Genomic DNA, 21,208 nt, shown 5'->3' with positions numbered 1-21,208 from the left:
AATAGATTGAACTCTCCAATTAACAGAAGTTGTCAGACAGTATTAAAAGGCAAATCTCAACTACATGCTGCCTCTTGGAGAACACATATTAAGCATAATGACACAGATAGTTTGAAGGAAATAAAAGAGTGGGAAAAGATATATTATGCAAATAATAAGCATAAGAAAGCTATTGTGCATGCATATATGTATATATATATAAGATAACGTAAAACTCAAGACAAATAGTACTTTAACGAATGAAGACGGACATCATACAATGACAAAAAGATCAGAAGAACTAAATCTTAAGGTGAGTTCTATGTATATGGTCTGGGTTTCCTGCAGTTGGGTATCGGCAGAATTATATTTGAAGGCATTAATGATCCTGTTCCCAGTGGTGGAGAAGAAACTGGCAGCCCATAGCATACAGTGCCATAACATTTGCTCAAATTATTATTCGTAAATAATTGACCTGAAATCAAACGCCTACAGAAGAAAGGCTCTGGGTGACCATGTGTTTGCTGCCAGACAACATTTTATTTTAAATGGCAAATGTAATTAGTATATAGTCCATTTAAATGCTCAATAAATGTTTATTGTTACCATTATTATTCTCATACTTTAGAAAAAAATTGGAAACAGTTTTCTAAATTTAGAAAGAATTTAACTTCTACTACATCTGTTGCAAATTCGCTTTTTCCACAAAAGATTTCTTGCCTTCCAATTTATAAAATATTTTTTATTCCCTGGTGTTGATACAGAGGATAGTCCTCTTTGTCAAAGTTAGTGAGATGTCTGTGATGTGTTCTTTATTAGTTACCTTTTCCCATCCACCCTCCCCCACCCCCACCCCAAGACTGTTTGAGGAATAATGACAGTAACTCCGGGATACACAGTCAAATCTCACATCCAAAATCATCTAACATGGAGTCTCTGTAGTGCAAGGTGTGAACAGGGAGAACATGCTTATATTTCATAATCTCTACTTAAAATTTATTGTTTGGTGTAGAATAGCCTCAATTCTAAAGCCCACAGTGATGACTTTAAAAAGGAAAATGCATGAACGTTCTCGCTCATAAACATAGATGCAAATATCCTAAACAAACTTTTACAAACGAAAGCCAGCAATATAACAAAAAGATGCTACATCATGATTGATGTCTATGCCAAGAATCAAAGTTTGCTTTAATGTTAGAAAATCTATTCGTATAATTTTACATTTTAACAGATTAGAACTTTACAATTATCTGATGAAATGCAACAAAAGCATTTGATCGAATTCTAAATTTATTACTAACAAGAGTCTTAGAAGCTAAAAATACAAGAAGACTTCTGAACAAAAAAGGTCTATAAAAATAAGGCCTTATCACATATCATATACTTAATAGTGAAATTTGAGAGTATTTTCTTTAAGATGAGTAGCAAGGCAGAGATGCTTCAGTAATCAGAAGATTGAGGGGCCTTAAGTCCTCACAAGACATCCATAAATTCAACTATTTTCCAATTTTTGTTACATTCTCTAAGCAACCAGCAGAAACATATATTCAACCAGCCTCTATCTAAGAGCAGTTAGAATCTCACCCATGGGCCACCTCACAGAGCTAGTGGGTAAGAGACTATAGGAGGGCGGAGGATGCTGCAGTTAATTCTAGCCACAGCAGCATACATAAAAAAAAAAAAAAAAAGACTGCTTCTAAAGATTCCTGGCTAGCTCTAGCATAAAGCCTGATTTCTAAGGTCTATGATAGGCTCATTATTCAAAGCTCAAAGCCCGATTTCTACTGTATTTGCAATCATATTCAAACTTTGTATTATGACCTATGAGACCTCGAATAGTGTTAACCCTGCAAGACTCTCTAACCACATCATATTACTTTCTCTTCCGGCTCGGTATGCTCCCACCATGTTTCCCACTGCCAGCCTCTCACTACCCGAAACAGCATACCCCAGGAGCTTTGTGTAGTCTGTCTCATCTACCGGCATCATTCTTTCCTCAAATCTTCACAAACCTGACTCCGTGTCATTCTTCAGGCCACAGCTTTTACATTACTCCCTCAGAAAAATTGTTGTCTCAGCTAATGTTACTATCTCTCTTTTATTCTTTCATTTACCTTGTTTTCTCATTGCCTTAATTGTACTTACCAGAATTTGTTACAATCTTATTTGTCTATTTACTTACATTTTGTCTATTTGTCTCTTTCAACAACGTGTGTAAGCTCCATGAAGTCAGGCACTTCCTTAAGTATCACCATGAATAAACCAGGTGGTTTTTAGTGCTTTGTTTCTCTGTTTTTTGCTGTTATTTTGTTTCAGTCAATTGAGCAGACAAATAAATAGAAATCCATGCCCTGGCATTGGGAGAATGTGTGTAAATACATTTTTAAAAGAATAAAATAGTAAGTTGGCCTTGTCTAAAGAATTTGTTGAATATGGCATTAAATCATTTAACATTTGGTGATTAGCAAGCCTTTTCATTCTTTGGACTCAATAACTGGGGTCTAACTCTCTATAATTGTTATCTCAGCTACTGGTTATTCCTGAGTTTGGTGTTATCCAGGAAAATGAACTTATACACTCAACCATTGATATGTCTCCCTGCTTGAAATTCTGATGTCTCTAGTATAGGTTATTAGGTATGCTGTACTTTCAGGTTAAACCACATTGTTTCAACCTAGAAATAAAAAATATGTAACTGGAAGCCAAGGAAACTCAGTCATTATTAAGTCAAGGGCATGTGGAAATGTGTGGCCCCACTAGGACAGTCTGTAATGTTGTTGACAGTAAAACCAAAAAATCTTGGATTAAATATAAGAGAAGGGAATCATAACTGTTGGTGGTAGGCAGAACAATGACCTCTTCCCCAAAAAGTCTGTGTCTTAATCCCCAGAACCTATGAATATGTTACCTTACATGGCAAAGAGGACTTTGCTGATATGATCTTGAGATGAGATTTTCCTGACTGTCCACATGTGCTCAATGTAATCACAAGAGACCTTATGAGGGAAAAAGGGAAGGAGGAGAGTCAATGTGTCAAAGGAGATGTGAGGATGAAAGCAGAAGCCAGAGTGATGCCACTTTCTCCTAAATATCAAAAAAATGAATATCAGATGCACAGATTACCATGATTCCACAATAAATTAAAATTTGTGGTTATCAGAGTGTAAGAGGACAAGGGGGAGGTAGATAAAGGTAAAGGGGGTCAAATATATGGTAACAGAAGGATATTTAACTTTGAGTGGTGAACATACAATGCAATATACAGATGATGTATTATCAAATTGTACACTTGAAACCTATGTAATTTTTTTAAAGAAAAAAGGAAAGTTTATTTTCTCTACATCTGTTTGCTACGGATCACAGATCAAACTTTTCTGTCTATGGCCATGCTACCCTGAACAAGCCCGATCCTGTCTGATCACGGAAGCTAAGCAGGGTCGGGCCTGGTTAGTACTAGATGGGTAGACCACCTAGAAAGACCAGGTGCTGTAGGCTTAAAAAGTAAAAAAAATAAGGGATTGTAAACTGACAAGGTCCTTGCAGTCTGTGAGGTCAACCAAGGGTTGCCTTGCCAAAAAAAAAATAAAACTTTTCTAAGCTCTGTAATTTTATTAACCAATGTCACCATGGTCAATTTAAATAAGTAAATAAATAAATGAACGAATGAATAAAGTGAAATAAAATCACAGTACAAACAGCATACTTCAAAACAGCATACTTTGAGTGAAAAGACTAAAAATATGTATAAAATGTATTTTAAAAGACTTAAATATATATAAAATATGTAAAACTAGTTTTCTCTAGAATGTGGAAATTAGAGAGTTTTTTTCCTCTACTATGCTTCTTGGTATTTTCCAAATTTTCTGTAATAGATGATACTGTCTTTATAATTGAAAAAAACTTATTTAAAAAACCAATAAAAATGTAAGAAGACACATTATCTGTATTATCTCAAGTACATTAAATTATCCAGCTCTGTAAGCATTAACAAGGAGCAGCAACACACAGCTAGACAAGTCTTTCAAATTGTTCTCCTGGGGAAAAAAGCAGGCTGATGTCATAAAGGCTCATCTACACTGGTGGCGGGCAGAGGGGGCTCAAATCTCAGCTCTGCTCCTTGTTAACTTGGTGACCTATAACAATACCCTTAACCTATCTGAACCCCAACTCTTTGCAAAAATTTTTTGAGTAAGTATTCAAGTTCAGTAAAGAGAGATGTTTTTAAACAATAGTACATGTTAATGTTTATTCTAATCCTTCTTTTTAAAATGCATTTCCCTACCTTTTCTACCCTTTCAGAAACTTCCCATCTTTAAAGCCTATTTCATATGCCACTTCCTCTTTTAAGTCTTTGCGATCACACCAATTTATGGAACACTGCCTTAGCCAGTTACTATGACATTTATTTATGTGATTATCTCACCTCATCTTCACAACACTATGGGACAGTTGTAATTATTTCAGAGGAGAAAACTAAGGCTTATGGGAGGTAAATAACTTTCCCAAGATGACAGGAAAAAGAGGCAGTTAAATCTGAATTTGGTCAGGCCCGTCTGACTCCGTAGCCCTTAATTTGGAATACAGATCCCTCTAGAAATATGAGACTGCTCTCTCTCCTGAGTATCATAGTTCTTTGTTGTAACTTTATTGGGAACTGATTTCTATTATGCCTTGCTTGTTCTTATTTGTAGTTATTTCCATGCCTTGAGACTAAAAGATTTTTTAGTACAATGATGACATTTCAGGAATTTGGGATCCAGCAGGGTTTAGCATCGCACTCTGCACATAGTAGATTCTCAATAAACGGTTGAGAGGCTGAATAAAATATCACATTTGAAATATTTGAAGTTATACTACTAAACTCCTCTGAACCTCAGCTTTGAGAGAGGTAGGTCAGAACTACACACTTTGGACCTTCAGCAACAGATGTGAGTCCCTCAGGACAATCATTGAATTCTGTTCAGGGTCCTCATTCACAGTGAGAGTCTCTACTCTCCTCAGTTGGAAGAATTTAAGGTTATGAAGGAAAATATTTGTTTTTTAAGAAAGCTTGCCTTCTGACTCCAAATTTTTCCAGGATGACTAATGTTACACCTCATAATACACTTAACTGAGATCAAAGTGTAGAAATAGGAAGAGATCACTTTCAAAGCTGGAAGGTACTTTGATGTTAAGAGTGGGACAAAATGAGGGCAGCATGAGACAAACACTGGAATTTTGTGTATATTAGTCAATTTTCCAGCATAACGCATATATTTTCAATGGTTTACAACAACAAACATTTGCTTTTTGTTCATGTTACATATGGGTCTCAGGATGACAGAAACTCTGCTCCCCGCTGCACGCAAGTCACGGGTCTGCTCTTCCTGTCTTCTCATTCTGGGACCCAGGCTGAAGGAGCAGCGCCTATTGAGACAATCTCAGGGCAGGGGTCAAAAATTCAAGAGCAGGACTGAACCATACAATTACATTTAAAGCTTCTGTTTGATCATGTATTGCATTGATCAAAGTACGTCACATGGCCAAGCCCAATATCAGTATTCCTGGAACGTTTGTTCCTTCCAAGAGAGTAGGGAGCAGGGGAGGCCACGCTGGGAAAGGAGCATAAAATAGAGGTGACAATTGTAGAAGATAAAATCTCAGTGACATCATGTGACAGGTGCCAAGGGCCAGGACCAAGCAAGCATGGCGAATTGCTTCTCTTTAATTATCAAAGCTTTCCTCTACAGTTCCAACTCTTCAGTTAATAGAAATCCAGAGAAAAGCTATGTAAACTGTAAAACTCTGAGTGTGAGAGGGAGCCTGATTCTCTCATACACTTTGTGGATCATCTCTTGATTCTTGACGCCCTATGCTGAATGTACTTTATGGAACAGAGTATTCAGAAGTAACATAAAGAGACTCTTGCTATAGAAATCGCCTTGCTCGAAACCATTGGTTATGTAGATAACATATAGATCACATATTTATTCTTCTATACATATACACATATACATTCATGTACATTATATATTCACACATGCTGCAGCTCAGGTGAGCTGTGAACTGGTTTGACTAAATAGTAAGAAAACAATATAATTAAGATGGGAAATGTTTAGAGAAAAAATAATGGCCAGGTTCACACAAAACAGGAAGTTTTTAAAAGACTAAAAAAAAGATATAAAAGCAAATACAAAAACATCAAGAAATGATTCTGCTTGTTAAGTAGTTTTCCAGTGGAATGCTCTGGAGATGAGTTTATGAGACTGCAGGCTATTGGCAGTTAATAGTGAGGTCTGACTGCCACGACCTTCTGTTTACATTTGATCACAAAGTTACCAGGCTCAGAAAAGTGATCTGGTGTCAGATTGAAAGGAGATTCTTTAACCAAGGCACCCGAAGTTACACAGAAAAAATATTATATCTCTATATTCACTAATCTCTACTTGAAATTTAACATTTCCCTCCATTTTAATGTAGGCAAAAATACCATTAATTAGCACTACCTCTGATTTTTATCACCTGTAAAAATTAATATTTTTGTATCACAGTATCTTACAGGTATTGTGAGATTTCACTTATGCCCATCACTATTACAAAATTACAATAGTTATTGCACTTATCTCAGATGTGGTTATTTAATGTTTCATAAAGAAGCACATGTATGATTATATTGCAAACTCGGCTATTTAAAACATATTTTGATAACTATATATCAATATAATTGTATTCCTTTATAAGTCTATGTGCTATTTTTTTAAAAAACTTATCCACTTTAAGAGTCTTCTCCTGAAGCAGGGTCCATGGTTGTTACCAAAGTGCCAAAGGAGGTCATGGCAGAAAAAATTAACAATACTTGCTTTAAATGTAGATAATTCTCATTCAGCAAGAGAGAGAGTGAGGAAAGGTAATTATCCCATAACAGTAAAGTAGTACCATGGACATTCTACTCGTATCTCAGGAAAACATCATTGAACATAAGTTTTCATTTGTCCTATGGTCTAAACAGACTTTCTAGATACAATGCTTTTGCTTCTTACATCCTGTTCTCATATCATAGATGATAAAGAAGCTGAGCATCAAAGCCCCGTGTCAGGAGCCCTACCTGTTAACCCATTTGTGGCACCCACCACATGGTGATTCTTGTTCTTACTCCATCTTGATTTATTGGTGATATGAACATTGTGCCATGACACTCATGTTCTAGTTTTTCGATGATTCACTAGAAGCTGAAGTCTCCTATCTGCTTTTGATTTATTAGCTGTCCAGTTTCCTCCAGTATCTCAGAGTATATAGGTCAAGACCTTCAATTAAGAGGAGAGTAAATTACCGAACTTCTGTGTGCCTCATCCGTAACATAAGGTTGCTAATGTCCACCCACAGGGTTTGTGAGCAGTAAGTGAGATGCTTAGGTTCTTAGTAAATATGAGTTCCTTCTCTTTCCATCCTTTTCTTCTCCGTATTCTGCAACCTCTCTTGGCTAATGCAGCCTTCTCCCATTAACAGAAAACAGCAAGATGTGAAAAAAAGTAGAATCATTGCCTGCTCCTGTGAAAGTGGCTAACACACAGAGTTCCACCTTGGGAAGTATCTGAGTGTTCTTACTTCCAGGACAGTCATCCTCGGTGGATTGGGAATAGGTGTGGATTTATTTCCAGGAATTTCCAGGAGGGGAATGTGTTTTTTAAAGTAATGACTGACACACTTTGTAAATTGTATTTATTGCTATATCTAAGACAAAGTATTCTTAGTTTCATAATGTCTCAAAACTGTTATATAGTAGGATAAATTTTAATTTATAATTTATTTGTAATGTAATTATCTCATAATGCTTAAGAGCTAAATGGAAAAGAAAGAATAATTACTTCCAGTGAAAAATTAAACATTAAAAATACATTGAAAAATATTTTTACAACAATTATTTTAAATTAGGAATAAGAATGGATTCAAGAGAAGTTATCGCTCTAGGAAAAAAAATGAGAAATAAACAGAATAAATAAATTTCAGCCAACTTTATTGACAAAATATGACTTTATTTCTTTATTTATTTATTGAAATTGATATATCTATGTCTGTATCTTTATCTATAACTACACTTATCTGTACATCTGAACTCCAGAGACCACAAATTAATTTACAAATAAGTTTTCCAAGTAAATAATTATTAATCTGAAAAAACTAAGCAAGAAATGTGGAAGTAGAGTGACTAGAGATCTGAGAAAAAGATTTAAGAAAGAAACAGAAGCAAGATATACATAAAAAGTGTCAGTACCTTTGCTAATAATAGCTCCTGAGAAACATTTAGTTCAATTCTGAGGAAGCATGTGTCATAGGTACTTGTTTTTCCAAAGAAAATCATATACTGGTGTCCCTGGAAAGATAATAGTTCTAACTTGTGTGATTTTAAAAAAAAGGATGTAATATTAAATGGTGAGATGTAACTCAATATCACTTTTATTTTTATTATTTTTGCATGGAAAAATAGTCCTTATATTTTCAAGCTTGTATTATTAAAGAAAAGGAAGAAAATATTCCTTCAAAAATATGATACATTCACTCAGTGATCACCGAAATAGACAAAACTGGCATACAAACCTTTTTAGTGGTTGGCTGCCAAGGAGACAAGGATTCTAAACAGAACATTTTGAAAAATGATCCATACACTTGACCACGATTATGAAAAGTGATGTGAAATTAGGATTCAAACAATGTTTCCCAAAGTAAGGTTATAGGATATTTGAGACACCTTAGAAAGCAAACAATACAAGACCCTAATTTTCTAAATGAGCAAACTCGGTGATGGGGGAGGGATTCAAAGATTGCTGAATTGTCCCAGCAGGTTCTGCCAGGTGGCAGAACTAAGACAAGGAATCAGAAGTCCTCGGCGCTCTTTTTCCTCCACCTCTGTATGTTAGTTATCTCAAGAAAGTAATGAATGAGGAGCTGAATGTTTTCAGAATTTTAACTTATCCAATAAATATTTAAATGACTTTACTCTCCCTTTTTCCTCCATCTTACTATAGAAACACTGAATGAGGGAAGTGCTATATTTCATTCCAAATTAAGAAGTTGTTTTTTCTCCGACACTTAAACCAGGCTGCCCTGGAAGCATGTGCATAAACCCATGACACCACACAGCCCACTGCTACAGCACCACTCATCTTTCCTGCAAAGGCCTTCCACTTTCCTGAATTCAGTTAAAAGAGTTATTCTTGGTACAAATCAATGGTGAGTGTCCGAGGTGAAAAGATCTCCCGACTCAAAATGAGTGTCAGTGCCTTCCTGAACCACCGGTAAGAAAAGACATAGATGATTGGGTTACAGGCTGAGTTGAAATAAGCAAACCAGATAAAGATGTCAAAGACAAGGGGTGGCGTGACAAAATTAAGGAGGCTGTCCACCAGTGTGTCGATAGTGAAGGGAAGCCAGCACAAGAGGTATATGCCCACAGCGATACCCAGGGTCTTGGCAGCTTTTCTTTCACGTTTGGCAGTCCCAGCCAGGCTTTTGCTGAGGGAGCTGATCTGCTGGGCCTGCCTGGAAGCAACCACGAAGATCTTTACATACAAGCTGATCATAATGAAGCAGGGGAAAAAAAACACGGGGAAGTTTATCCAGCCCCAAAATTTATTGAACAGCAGCTGGCAACTGCCCACACAAGGCATCTCTTCCAGCCATTGGCTGAGCCCTCTCTCTACTACATCTGTGTAGATAAAGAAGGCAGTATAACCTGCTGGCATCCCCCACCCTGCCAAGATGAACCTGAAGGCCACTTTAACTGTGAACTTGGAAGGATAGAGCAGAGGCTCACAGATGGCACAGTGGCGGTCAATGGAAATGAAACAGAGATGAAAGATGGAGATGAGGCAGAAGAGGGTGTCCAAGTAAGTATGCAGGCGGCAGAGGAAGTCTCCAAAAAACCAGCAGCTCTCCACTGAGCGAACAGTGCTGAGGGGCAATACCAGCAGACCCAGAAGCATGTCAGCCAGGGCCAGAGAAAGCAGCAAGAAGTTAGTGGGAGTGTGAAGTACTCTGAAGTAAGAAACAGTGAACACCACAAACAAATTTCCTAGGACTATAATAATTATGCCTACTGCGCAGACGAGGTAGATGGTCACCTGAATACCCAGAGGATGGACTGTCCTGGGGCAAGACCCATTCACCTGATAGCAGAATGCCAGGGGGTATTCTTCAGCACCTTGGTTGAGGACAGCACTCATTTATGGTTTCTACTCTTCCTCTCTCTGGGAACTGGTCACCTGTTCTTACCAAAAAAAAAAAAAAAAAAAAAAGAAAAGAAAAATTATCTGCTAAACAATTAGAAAGTGAGATCTAGGAAGGAACTAAAGGGCAGTTTGGAAACTAGTACAATTTCTCTAGGTACTGAATCAAATGCACCCTGAAAATCAAATGCAGCATGGGATTCAAGGTCTCATAAGAGTTACTTCTGTTAGCCCTGGTTCATCTGACTGGGCACTTTTGAAATCAGTGTAGATGTTATCTATAAAGAAAGAAAAGAAAGATGTAAGCTAAATGTTTTCCTAAAGAAAAAATAAGCTATTTCACAGTAGGTATTATACAGTTATTGAGAGGGTTGTCTCTTCCATTTTGATAAATTACCTATTTTTTAAATGTTAACTGAGATTTAAAGTTATGAGTCTGAAACAAGTGAAAAATTAATTCTTGTTAATAAATCATTACTTGGGTAAAGAGTAATTTCTGGCTCCTCTCTTCAAGAATTAAATAAATTGACAATAAAATCAACAGATTAAGCCTTTTAATTGCATGTCAGCTCTTCCAAAGAAAAGAAGAATTCACCATACAAATAAGTGAGGGAATAAAATTACTCTGTTTCAGTTTTGTCTGCTGCTTGATTTCTAAAGATAACACACAGTGTTTACGCATCTTGGGAGAATTATCTGATATGAAAAAGTAGTTTATCTATCTTAACACTAGTCTGTAAAATTTTAAGCAACTTAAAGTAAATTGAATTCAGTTTTCAAGCTACTTACAGAGGTAGGAATCAGAATCACTAATGGGAAGAAGTTCTTTTTAGAGCCAGGAGACATAAGTATGCAGAATCTGCTTCCATCCACAAAGATGACAGATGTGCAATCAGTTAATGATTTTATACTCCAAATAGAAACTACTCCTCTATGTGGTGTGTTATGCAAAAGAGCACTGAATAAATACCAAGGGACCTAGTTTGCACTGTTCACAAGTCTCAGTAGTTTAAGATTCCTTCTCAATACAAAATCATCATTTATCCTGCCAATTAAGTAGAGATAAAATTAAAGACACAGGATTTATATAGTCTTTTGTTTAATTTTTTTTAGTGCAGTCCTTATATCCCTTCTGCTTTAGGACTATTTGTATACATTTCTCTCAACAAGAAAAATAATTGAGAATAATTGATTTGTGACCCCCACACTGAATTCATCATGATGTCTTTTTTAAGCTCTGTGTTTTGTGCTGGTTAAAGAAACCACAGCAGATGAAACAGTTCACCTGGACACAGAAGTAAGATTCTTGTACTGCTACTACCTAAATCATCACTTATCCTCTTCCTTCCTCTGTCTCTCCATTGATGAGTATCTACAATTAGACTCATATATCTGTCCCTCACAGGGGTATTATCAAGGAAAATAACATGCTCAGCAATATTCCGGTCTCTCTGTTTCTTGGTATCTAAGAAGACGGAATGCCACTTGGTGAAATCATTTCACAGTATAAGTCAAGCTGATGTTGTAAAAATGATAGAATTCTAAGGGCAACACTAGATTTCATCAGCCAGCAGGGCCTATAGGAGAAGGTGGCACAGATAAACAAATGAAAAGGTTGGCATGCACCTCCCACTTCACGAACCCCCAGCTAAACTCAGTGGTGATTGTTTAAAACTTGTCTTATACCAAGTCCATGTACATGAAAACAGATCTGTTACTCTAGAATTTAATTGGACCAGGAAGGATCCTGCATTACCAGATTTCATGACATTCTTAGTTTACACGTCATAATCCACATGCAATCAGCCAGAAAGCCTATGGCTCTAAATCTAATCTGACCAAGAATCTGTGAAAAATAGGGACAAATGTCTTACAACTGGAATAAGGCCTAAAGAGAGAAACTCATAAAGGTTTTTGGTTCTGGGATATATTATAACAAACCTAAAATGCAATATACTTCAGTAGTTGGATGTGAGCCTTTTACTAAACTTGTTGACACATTCCTTGGGCCTAAAATCCAAGCAGTCTTCTCTAAACCCCAAGCCAGGCTAAATTTCTTCCTCCATACTCCTTAGCTTCTTGCACTATAATTGAATGGCTATGGTCTTTTCTATTAGACCATAAGCCCCTTGAAGCCAGAATTTGAGTTTATTCATCTCTGAACTACAAGCACTCAGAATAGCACTTGGCATATAACAGGTGTTCAATAAATGTTTGTTAAACTGAGCAGCTTTTAATATAGAGAGCAAGGTGTTCTTAGCAGTCCATCCTCCTGAAATGAAGACTACCTTGTTCAACTTGGATAAGTCCTAGAAAGAATTGCAGTATATTAAGAATGATAGTGATTCATTTTTCCTTGGACTGGCCTGGAAAGAGCATGTGGAGCCATTAGGAGATACGATTGAGCTAATTTTCATGGAAACCCTTTTAAATTATAAAAACTTTTGTTAAGGTAAGAAATGATTATGACTACAGCAGAAGCTTCCACTTGCTCCTTCTTTTCTCCTTTATTTAGCTCTGTTCTTAATGAGCAAAAGAAAATGATGATTTACAGAAAGGACCAGCCCATACCCTCAGACCTCAGTTTCTTGATATTAATTCACACATTTTTATGTCATTTTGAGGATCAAATGAGAAAGTGAGTATGTGCTAAATGACTGACTTCCTTTCTTATTCAGTCCTTCAGATTTAGTAGTCCAAATGTCTCTGTTGAATTCCCAAAAAGGAAGGAGAGGGCTCATCATTGAAAGCAAGTTGTAAAATGCTCCTGTCATCATAAGGTGGTCTATTGCCCCCATCAGGCCCTGGAAGGAGGTGTACCTTGGCCTGAAGCATGAGGAACAACATCTCCTGTTCCTTTGATTCTTCACAATGAAAGAGTACCTTGGCCTCTGAATATTGGCTTCAGGATTAGGGGCAAAGGAAATCTTCTCCTGAAGAATTAAATGACTGCAATCAAAAGAGAAGGAACCAATATGCTTAAAACTCGATTCAGACTTCACATACCATCCTGCGATAATAGTAATTTACTGAAACATCTCAGGACCTAAATATGCTATATTCAAATAAACAAATTAGAAGTATTGATCTTGGGAAGCTATAAATATTCAACAGAATACATAGATCAAGAGGGTACTGGGAATCTAATTGAATAGAGATATTATTAAAGGTGTTTTGGAGTAATGAGTAGTCTCCCAAAGTAAAGGTAGATTCGAAAAGAAAAAAAGGTTCATAAAAGAATGTATATGAACATTAGAAACCTTAAGATTAGGTGTCCTAAATAGAAATGCAATGTCATTGGCTAGGTTGTAGAATGGAGGGGGTTTGGTTAACTAAATATTCTACTATTATTATACGAATTACTACAAAAATAAAATACACTTAACATTAAAACCTATGGTAGCAGTAATAAATTTTTCCTTTGCAAACTGCCAGTATTTTAAGGTTATTATTGTGAAAAGCAATCTTTCTTCCTGCAAAAATTGGCAAACATCGATGAAAAAATTGCTCCAGCCACATATTAACAGATTCAAAGTTTGTATGTTATATTGAGTTAGAAGAGTCCTTCTATTGAAGATCTCATTTAAAAATTTTCCCAATCTGTTAATACATAGGATAGTGAGCAGTATTTCTACATGACCAAACCCTTCTGTAAAGCACTTGGACTATTGACATATTAGGAAAAGGAAGGGGAGACTTAATTTTTACACTCAGGAAGTTCACTGTATGAGCATAAAAGCTTTATTCTAAATGTTGCAAACATTTCTGAGTTGGAGAGTCTTTTTCCACTATGTACCTCTGCTGGCCTTGTCCCAGACTTTCCTAGCACAACACTGCACATATGACCAAAATCCATAACTCAGTTCAATTTCTTCTTTACAAATAGGCTTTTCCTCCATCTTTCCTCTCAAAAAAAAAAAAAAAAAAAAGAGGCTCCCACTGTCCAATATCCTTTGTTTTATAATTGTTTATTTCTGTGAATTTGAGTAACTTTCTCCCATTTTACTCAAAGATTCTATATTTTAGTTATCCAGTAAATGTGTTCAGAGATTTTTATGGGAAAGGCACCATGCTAAGCATTGCGGGATACCAAGCTGAGTAATATAAGGACATAGTCTCACACACAAGAAGCTTATAGTCTAGATAAAGAATGAACATGCCTGTGCATACCCAACCCTAGTACAAAGCAGGAGTCAGAAGAGATATATTTGCAGTGGTAAGGGGAGCATAAAAGAAAATGCTGGATATGTTGAGTTTGAAATACTTCACTGATAGTAAAATGAGGAACTTGAATTTTGGGGAAATGATAGGGCTGAAGATAAATATATTTGAGAGAAATATATAGGTAATTAGTAATTAAAGCTATGGGATTAGATGAGATTAGAACAAGGTTTCTCAAACATGGCACTACTGAAGTTTGGGCCAGATAATTATTTGTTGCGAGTAACTGTTCTGTTCATTGTAGGGAGTGTAGCAACATCTCTTACCTCTGCCTTCTGAGTGTTGTAACAACCAAAAATGTTGAGGACCACTGGATTAGAGAGACAAAGAGATGATATGAAGGATGGAAAGAAGGTTATAAAGAATAAAATGTAGTGAAATAAGTTCATAAGTAGGAGAAGGAAGAGTGAAACAAAAGGATACTGATAAGAGACAATGAATATTATCTTTATACTCCAGGGGAGGGAAAGAGCTTCCATCTGTAAATGAAGCTCAGTCTTGGTAAATAATTAGTAGGTGCACACACATGCACAAAGAGATGGACACACTACCTGTGTGTAGACACACAGGCCACAAGTATATATAGATAAAAAGTATATATTGAGAAAAAGAAAGAATATATTTCTAAACTCTTTCATTATCCATTCTTCCCATTTAATAAGACAATCCGAGTTTATCAAAATAGTGCAAACCTCACATCAACTCTTTTTGAAAGAGATTTAAGTCAGAACCAATAAAATCGTAAGTAAATACAACTGCCTGCTTCCTTCTCCCCTTCTGTCATTCACATTTTCCACGATTCAGGCTCCCAGTGTTCTCAAGCTTTCTCTTTACTCTTCTTAGATGTAATAATAATCTCAAGAAAGATTTAGATAAACTCTACATGGCTGTCAATGAATGTGATGATCAACTGTGTCTCCTCTTCTTATGTTTACAAGAAAAAAAGTAAAAGATCCCTTTCTGATTTAAGCCGAAAGAGTGAAATTTTAAATCTCTAATTTTAGATATACAGGAATCAGCAAGAGAGTTTGCTGATTCCTGTATATCTAATTGGAAGAGAGTTTCTTCTTATTGGAAGTGCCTTCCCCAGAACCCTAGAAATTAACCACTTTGGTAGCTCTGGTATACTCAGAAGGCTAGATTGAGTGCTTCTACTTAGGTCTCTATTATACCAACTGGAAGAATCTCTTTATCTAGTCTACATTTGGGTGGAAAGAGCATCCAAGATTCCCTACCAGGAAAGAATCTTAAACAATAGAGAGCACTGCCTAAGTATGTGCCGGAAATAAGCTTAGGGTGGAAGAGTCAGGGCGGAAGATCCTTCCTGTGACAATCATCCTCACTGCCTTGCGAAACCACGGATAGAACATGCCATATATAATGGGATTGAAAGTGGAATTGAAGTAACCCAGCCAGAGGAAGATATTGTACAAATCTTCAGGAGTTGTAAAGTTAATAAAAGGGTCTGTGATGGTCAAGACAAAAAAGGGCAGCCAGCACAACACAAACACTCCCATGACTATGCTTAAAGTCTTGGTGGCCTTGCTTTCTTTTTTGGATGATGTCTTCATTTTGCTCTTTGACCCAACCTGTTTCATCATAGGACCTGTGCAAATTTGCTTAGTGTGCTTCCTGGCTACTGTAAAAATATGTAAGTAAATCCCCACCATTGTTGTCCCAGGAAGAAAGAAAGCTATAAAGGAGGCCAGCACCCCCCAAAGCTTGTTAAATATCAACACACACAAGCCTGTACAGTCAATGGCTGCAACAAAATCTTCTGCACCAATTATGTTTAATTCTGAGAACACCAGGCCAAAGGCAAAAAAAATCGGAATAGACCAACTGATGAGCAGGAAGACCTCTATGACAGGGATGGTAATTTTTGTGACATAATGCAAAGGGTCACAAACAGCATAGTAACGGTCCACTGAGATGAAACAGAGGTGAAAAATGGAGGTGGTACAGAGCATGATGTCGCAGCAGCTGTGGACTTTACAAAAGAGATCTCCAAAGTACCAGCAGGATTCGATGGACCTGATCATACTGAAGGGCATGACCACACAGCTCAGCAGAAAGTCAGTGGCGGCCATGGACAGGATCAGGAAGTTGGTTGGGGAGTGGAGCTGCTTGAAGTGGGTGATGGAAATGATCACAACCAGATTACCCAGCATGGTCATCACTATAGCACCAATCATGACAACGTACATGGCAGAGACACTCAGCATAGACCTCACATTTCTAGGACATGAATTGTTAACCAAAGCAAAGCAAAACTGTACTTCTGTGAGATTCCAAAGGCCAGATGAATTCATCCTCTTTGTCCCGTAGGTACTATGACTCTTTTGTAGAAGTGCTGTGCTCCTCCTATTTCTGTGGAAAAAGGGGGAAAAATAATAAAAATCATTGGCAGGGCAATTTTTCAGAGTGGCCCAGCTAGCTGTATTTCCAATTCCAAGTTGAGCTCTCTACTGACTGGGAACACTGCTTCCCAAACTCTAATGTGCATACAAATCACTGATATCTTTTTAAAACACAGATTCCGAAGTGGGTACGGGGGTGGGGTTGAGAATCGGGATTTCTCACCAGCTCTCAGGAGATGCCAGTGATGTTAGTCTAAGGACCATCTCTTTACTAGGGAGGGACTAAAGACAACTGAATAAATATTTTCACCCAACTTCTAAGTAACCCAGTTAAAACCACCTAAGTGATCTAGGCAAATGTGTGTTTTAATTACACTAATGTGTAGCCCTTAATCAGGATTTTAAATCTATAAGCAGATCAAGAATTTTCCCTGTCTCACTTGTATTAACCAATATGCTGGATAAAAGCCCCTCGAGAATTATCTGGACCTGTGAAACTATTATTTAATGTTTAGCTTAAATAAGAATTACCATCTAAAGATTGTGTTTCTTTCTTTTTCTTTTTAAAAAATTTTTTCTTGTGGATATTTACATATGCTTTGGTTCCTGCCACTTAATACATACTATTTAATTAAGGAAATATTTATCTGTACAATGTAAACAATATAGTTTTTAGAATTTAGAGCAAAAAAGGGGAAATATCTCAAACGATAGATTCTATAAATCCCTTGGGGTATCTCTTTTCATTTAGCAGGTACATTCATGAATTCAAATTCAGGCTTAAGTCATCTTGTCCACAGATTTCAAGTCTCAGACTGGGAACAAATTTGAGATGCAGGTGTGCTCATTGTTTAAGCTGTCACTTTATATAATTATGCTGTGCTCTTAAATGTAGAATTAATGGGAATGACTCACCCAGAGTGTGACATAGGTTTGATTTGTTTTTCCAGTACCAGGACTGGATGTGTAACTCTGATGATCAATGACAAACATTAGTGAGATCTAAAGCCAGGTTTGAGAAGTGGACTTTGTCCTGAGAATAAATTAAAACTCAATGGTCCATTGAGAAAATGAACTTACAAGCACGTCCTAACAGATTTACTTGGAAAAAACATTAATGAGAAGTATCTTTGAAAATAATGTTTAAAATATTTGCTATAGTATTTTAAACATTATTTACTATAGCTCAACAATTTTTTCCAACGTGTGTTATTTGAAATCTTAAAATTATAACACATTCTATTTACTCTAGATATATTAAATTAATTTTTCAGATTAGCATTTTTCTTTAGATATATTTTAATTGTACCAATCAAACATTATGCAATTGAGTTGAACTTGAGAAATAAAACATAAAGAAGCAAAATATAAGAAGGACAAAAACTTATTTAACTTTTTTATAAACCGTAGACTATAAATTTTGGAACGCACAGCATAAATTATTTAATTACTTATCATTTTGGTTTCTAAGTTCTATGATATCGAATATAATAAAATCTTAAACATCTAATTACTTTAATAAATTAAATTTATTCTGCCTTTTATCTTCTTTGCTTTTGTGAATTAAATTTTTTTCTTTAATTCTTTTTAAAATTAGCTGTAAAGATAACTAACGATTACCACAAAATTACTTAGACATTTGTTACTTGTATATACATAGACACAGCATTCCTTATACAAAATAGTACAATCTTTAATACTTCATAGTATAATTTTTGGAGTTGTAAATTTTATTTTTGAAAAATAGTTCCTGAAAGCATTGACATAACTTCACCTCCTAGGTTTGTAAGGGCAATTGTATTTGTTGTATTTTATTTTATTTTTTTGGAAAACATAATATGAAACAGCTAGACAGTTACAGTATTACTTCATGTTTCTGATGCATGGTTATATATGCAGGGAAATATTTAAACCTTTAAATGTTAGATTAAGACAAAAAGAATAAGACACACATTTACTTTAAAAATTATTACATGAGTGAATTATTAAAGTGATGTTGAAGGTAATAATACTTTTAAGCTCCTATCTTAAGTTTTTGGCCAAAAATTTTAAAAACAAATAAGAAAATGCAAATATGACTACTGGTCGTCTGCTCTTTTAACAAAAGGAGATTTTCATTAAATTAAATGCAGTTGTTGGATTGTTATTTAAAAGCTGAACAGAATGATCTTTTTTTTGAAGATTAATTTCCACAAGAGGTACAGTTATTTTTAATAAAATAAAGTTAAACCGTCTATGACTTCTCACTTTTATCATGAGAAATTATTATTGTTGTTATGCTTTTTTTTGTTGTTTTTTACCAATAACATTGCAACAAAGAACCAAATTAATAACAACATTGCAAACAATCACTTAATGAAAACACAGATTGTTTTTGCCAGGAGATAAATAGAATCATTTGCTAACAATTCTGGAGAAGAGCAAGAATTATTGCTTTGTTTTTTGTTCAAATTTAGCTCTTTAAGGAAGAAGATTTCAGAATAAGGAAACAGAAACAAGGACTCTAAAATAATGATTTTGAAAATGTAAAAGTTCCTCAGAATTTCAAAGAAAAAAATGAAAATGGAATTATGTAATAAATTTTTCTCAAGTATTAGATATCTAAAATTCTACTAAGTGTATATATATTTCTCTCAAATAAGAAGAAAAATATTAAACAAATTCAATAATGTGTTGTATATGAAGTGGAAAAATTAAGAGAGAACACATCATACCTGCTTATCAGGCATGATTTTTCTTCCCTTACTAGTAACATAGCTCAAACATTCTGCTCTGAGACTGTTTCTCTGAAAATGATTTTATCTCACACATACAATAGTGTCTTAGGTAAGGGAGATTATTTGTGAATTAGATTTAAGAAAAATCTGCTGTAGGTCTTCCTCTCATTGCCTCTTTAGAATTTCAGTGATTTTTTAAAATGATCCAGATTTATTTTTATAGAGCAGTGTTTTAAGTTTGGTTCCTTTCGATATGCAAAAAAAAAAAAAAGGATAAATCTATTTGATCTTTTTTCTTCTCTTAATATATTCTTCTTTGGTTTAACAGAATTTGTTTAGCCGATTAGATATTTCAGAGCTGAAACCATTGAAAGGTGATTTATCTGTTATGCTAAAGTTTCTTACCATGCAAATGAGCATTATGCTCCACTGTTCTCTTTCCTGCTGATTTCTCCCCAGAAAACACACTTAGGCCCAAGCCCTTATAGGTAGGCTCCTGGCAGGTTGTGCTGACATCAGTATTTAAACATAAAATATGCCTCCTGAGACTGTATTACTTGTGTCCTGCTTTTGACAGGTGTGTTCTTCAGTGCGCTGCCAGCAAAGAGGCCACAGCAAGTCATTAGAGAATTGGTTCTGGGAGGATGAATCAGTTATATGCTATCATCCTTATGATTCCAAAGGGATAACGTGGACTAGCCTCACAAATGGCTGAAGTGGAGAAGAATGAAAATATAGAAGGAAGAAAGGAAGCATGGAAAGGAGAGAGGGAGGAATTTAGAAAGGGAGAGAGGGAAAGAGGGAGGAAGGGAGAAGATTTAAGTCAAATCCAATAAATGTTCACTCCCCTTATTACCAAATGCTAGATATTTTCAAACTGTGAACTCTTTAATCTTTAGTGAAAATTCGACTCATTTATATCTTTTTGTTTGGCTGCCATGCACAATCAGTAATATTTACTCACATTGTGGTTCATGGTCTATAATTTTCCAAATAAAGATCTTAGCTCAGACAAAAAGCATTAAGAACCGTGTTTCGAGCCAGCCAAGTTAAAAGTGAAAACTTGCATCATCATGTGCCAGGGAAAAAATAGCATGATGATTCCAGGGGCAGATCCTGAAGCAAAGGAGTCAAAGGGGAAGGATGAGATGGTGCCAGAAACAAGGAACATAAGGCTTCAGTAGCTATTTTCTCTTTCTTTAGAAGTTTGTTAGCCTCAGTTCATTTTAAAACTTTATTTCAAAAAGAGGCAACTTCAGATTCCTGGTAGTGTTTGGAAGCCTCAAAATATCACTCGAAACAGGCATTCCATTCACTTTTGCAAATGTCAGAGCTATTATTATCCAATTCGATTTTAAGAAAATTAAGTTTAGGGATTTCAAAAGTTCCCCACAACGGCCATTGGTGTTCTAAGTTACTTTTGGTCAGATCGGTCCATTCAGTTAAGAATGAATATAAGGAGGGACTCTGGATTTTAAACATAAATTTGGAGTCTATTCCCAAAACTATTCCTTGAGTATAAATCCCCACTTGACCTTGTTGGAGTCTGAGTCTACTCTCTCTCTTACTACAAAAACCCCATTGTAGAACCTCCCTTAAATAAAGTCTGCCTTATCATCTTTAACAAATGTTGTGAATAATTTTTTCTAACACATACCACATGAAATTTTTAGAGTAGAGAAATAGTTCACAAGTAGAGAAACAAATGAGACTTTCAAAAGCAGGAACT

The 21,208-nt window shown here is 35.7% G+C and overlaps 2 protein-coding genes and 1 pseudogene across 2 annotated transcripts; 1 reads left to right on the top strand and 2 right to left on the bottom strand.

Annotated features, from left to right (window-relative positions):
* Nucleotides 1–3,355: 3,355 nt before the first annotated feature.
* On the top strand, nucleotides 3,356–3,474 carry LOC111737168 (annotated as a pseudogene).
* A 5,617-nt stretch (nucleotides 3,475–9,091) lies between these two features.
* TAAR5 (trace amine associated receptor 5) lies at nucleotides 9,092–10,213 on the bottom strand. The gene has a single exon (XM_011356212.1). It carries the CDS (start codon nucleotides 10,176–10,178, stop codon nucleotides 9,165–9,167), a length of 1,014 nt encoding a protein of 337 aa, XP_011354514.1. The 5' UTR covers nucleotides 10,179–10,213; the 3' UTR covers nucleotides 9,092–9,164.
* Nucleotides 10,214–15,670: 5,457 nt separating this feature from the next.
* LOC105289531 (trace amine-associated receptor 4) lies at nucleotides 15,671–16,714 on the bottom strand. Its single transcript, XM_011356238.1, has one exon. It carries the CDS (start codon nucleotides 16,712–16,714, stop codon nucleotides 15,671–15,673), a length of 1,044 nt encoding a protein of 347 aa, XP_011354540.1.
* Between the last annotated feature and the right edge of the window lie 4,494 nt (nucleotides 16,715–21,208).

Source organism: Pteropus vampyrus, unplaced genomic scaffold (assembly GCF_000151845.1).
Source record: "Pteropus vampyrus isolate Shadow unplaced genomic scaffold, Pvam_2.0 Scaffold24, whole genome shotgun sequence".
NCBI lineage: Eukaryota > Metazoa > Chordata > Mammalia > Chiroptera > Pteropodidae > Pteropus > Pteropus vampyrus.
This window is presented reverse-complemented; position numbering and strand designations above follow the sequence as displayed.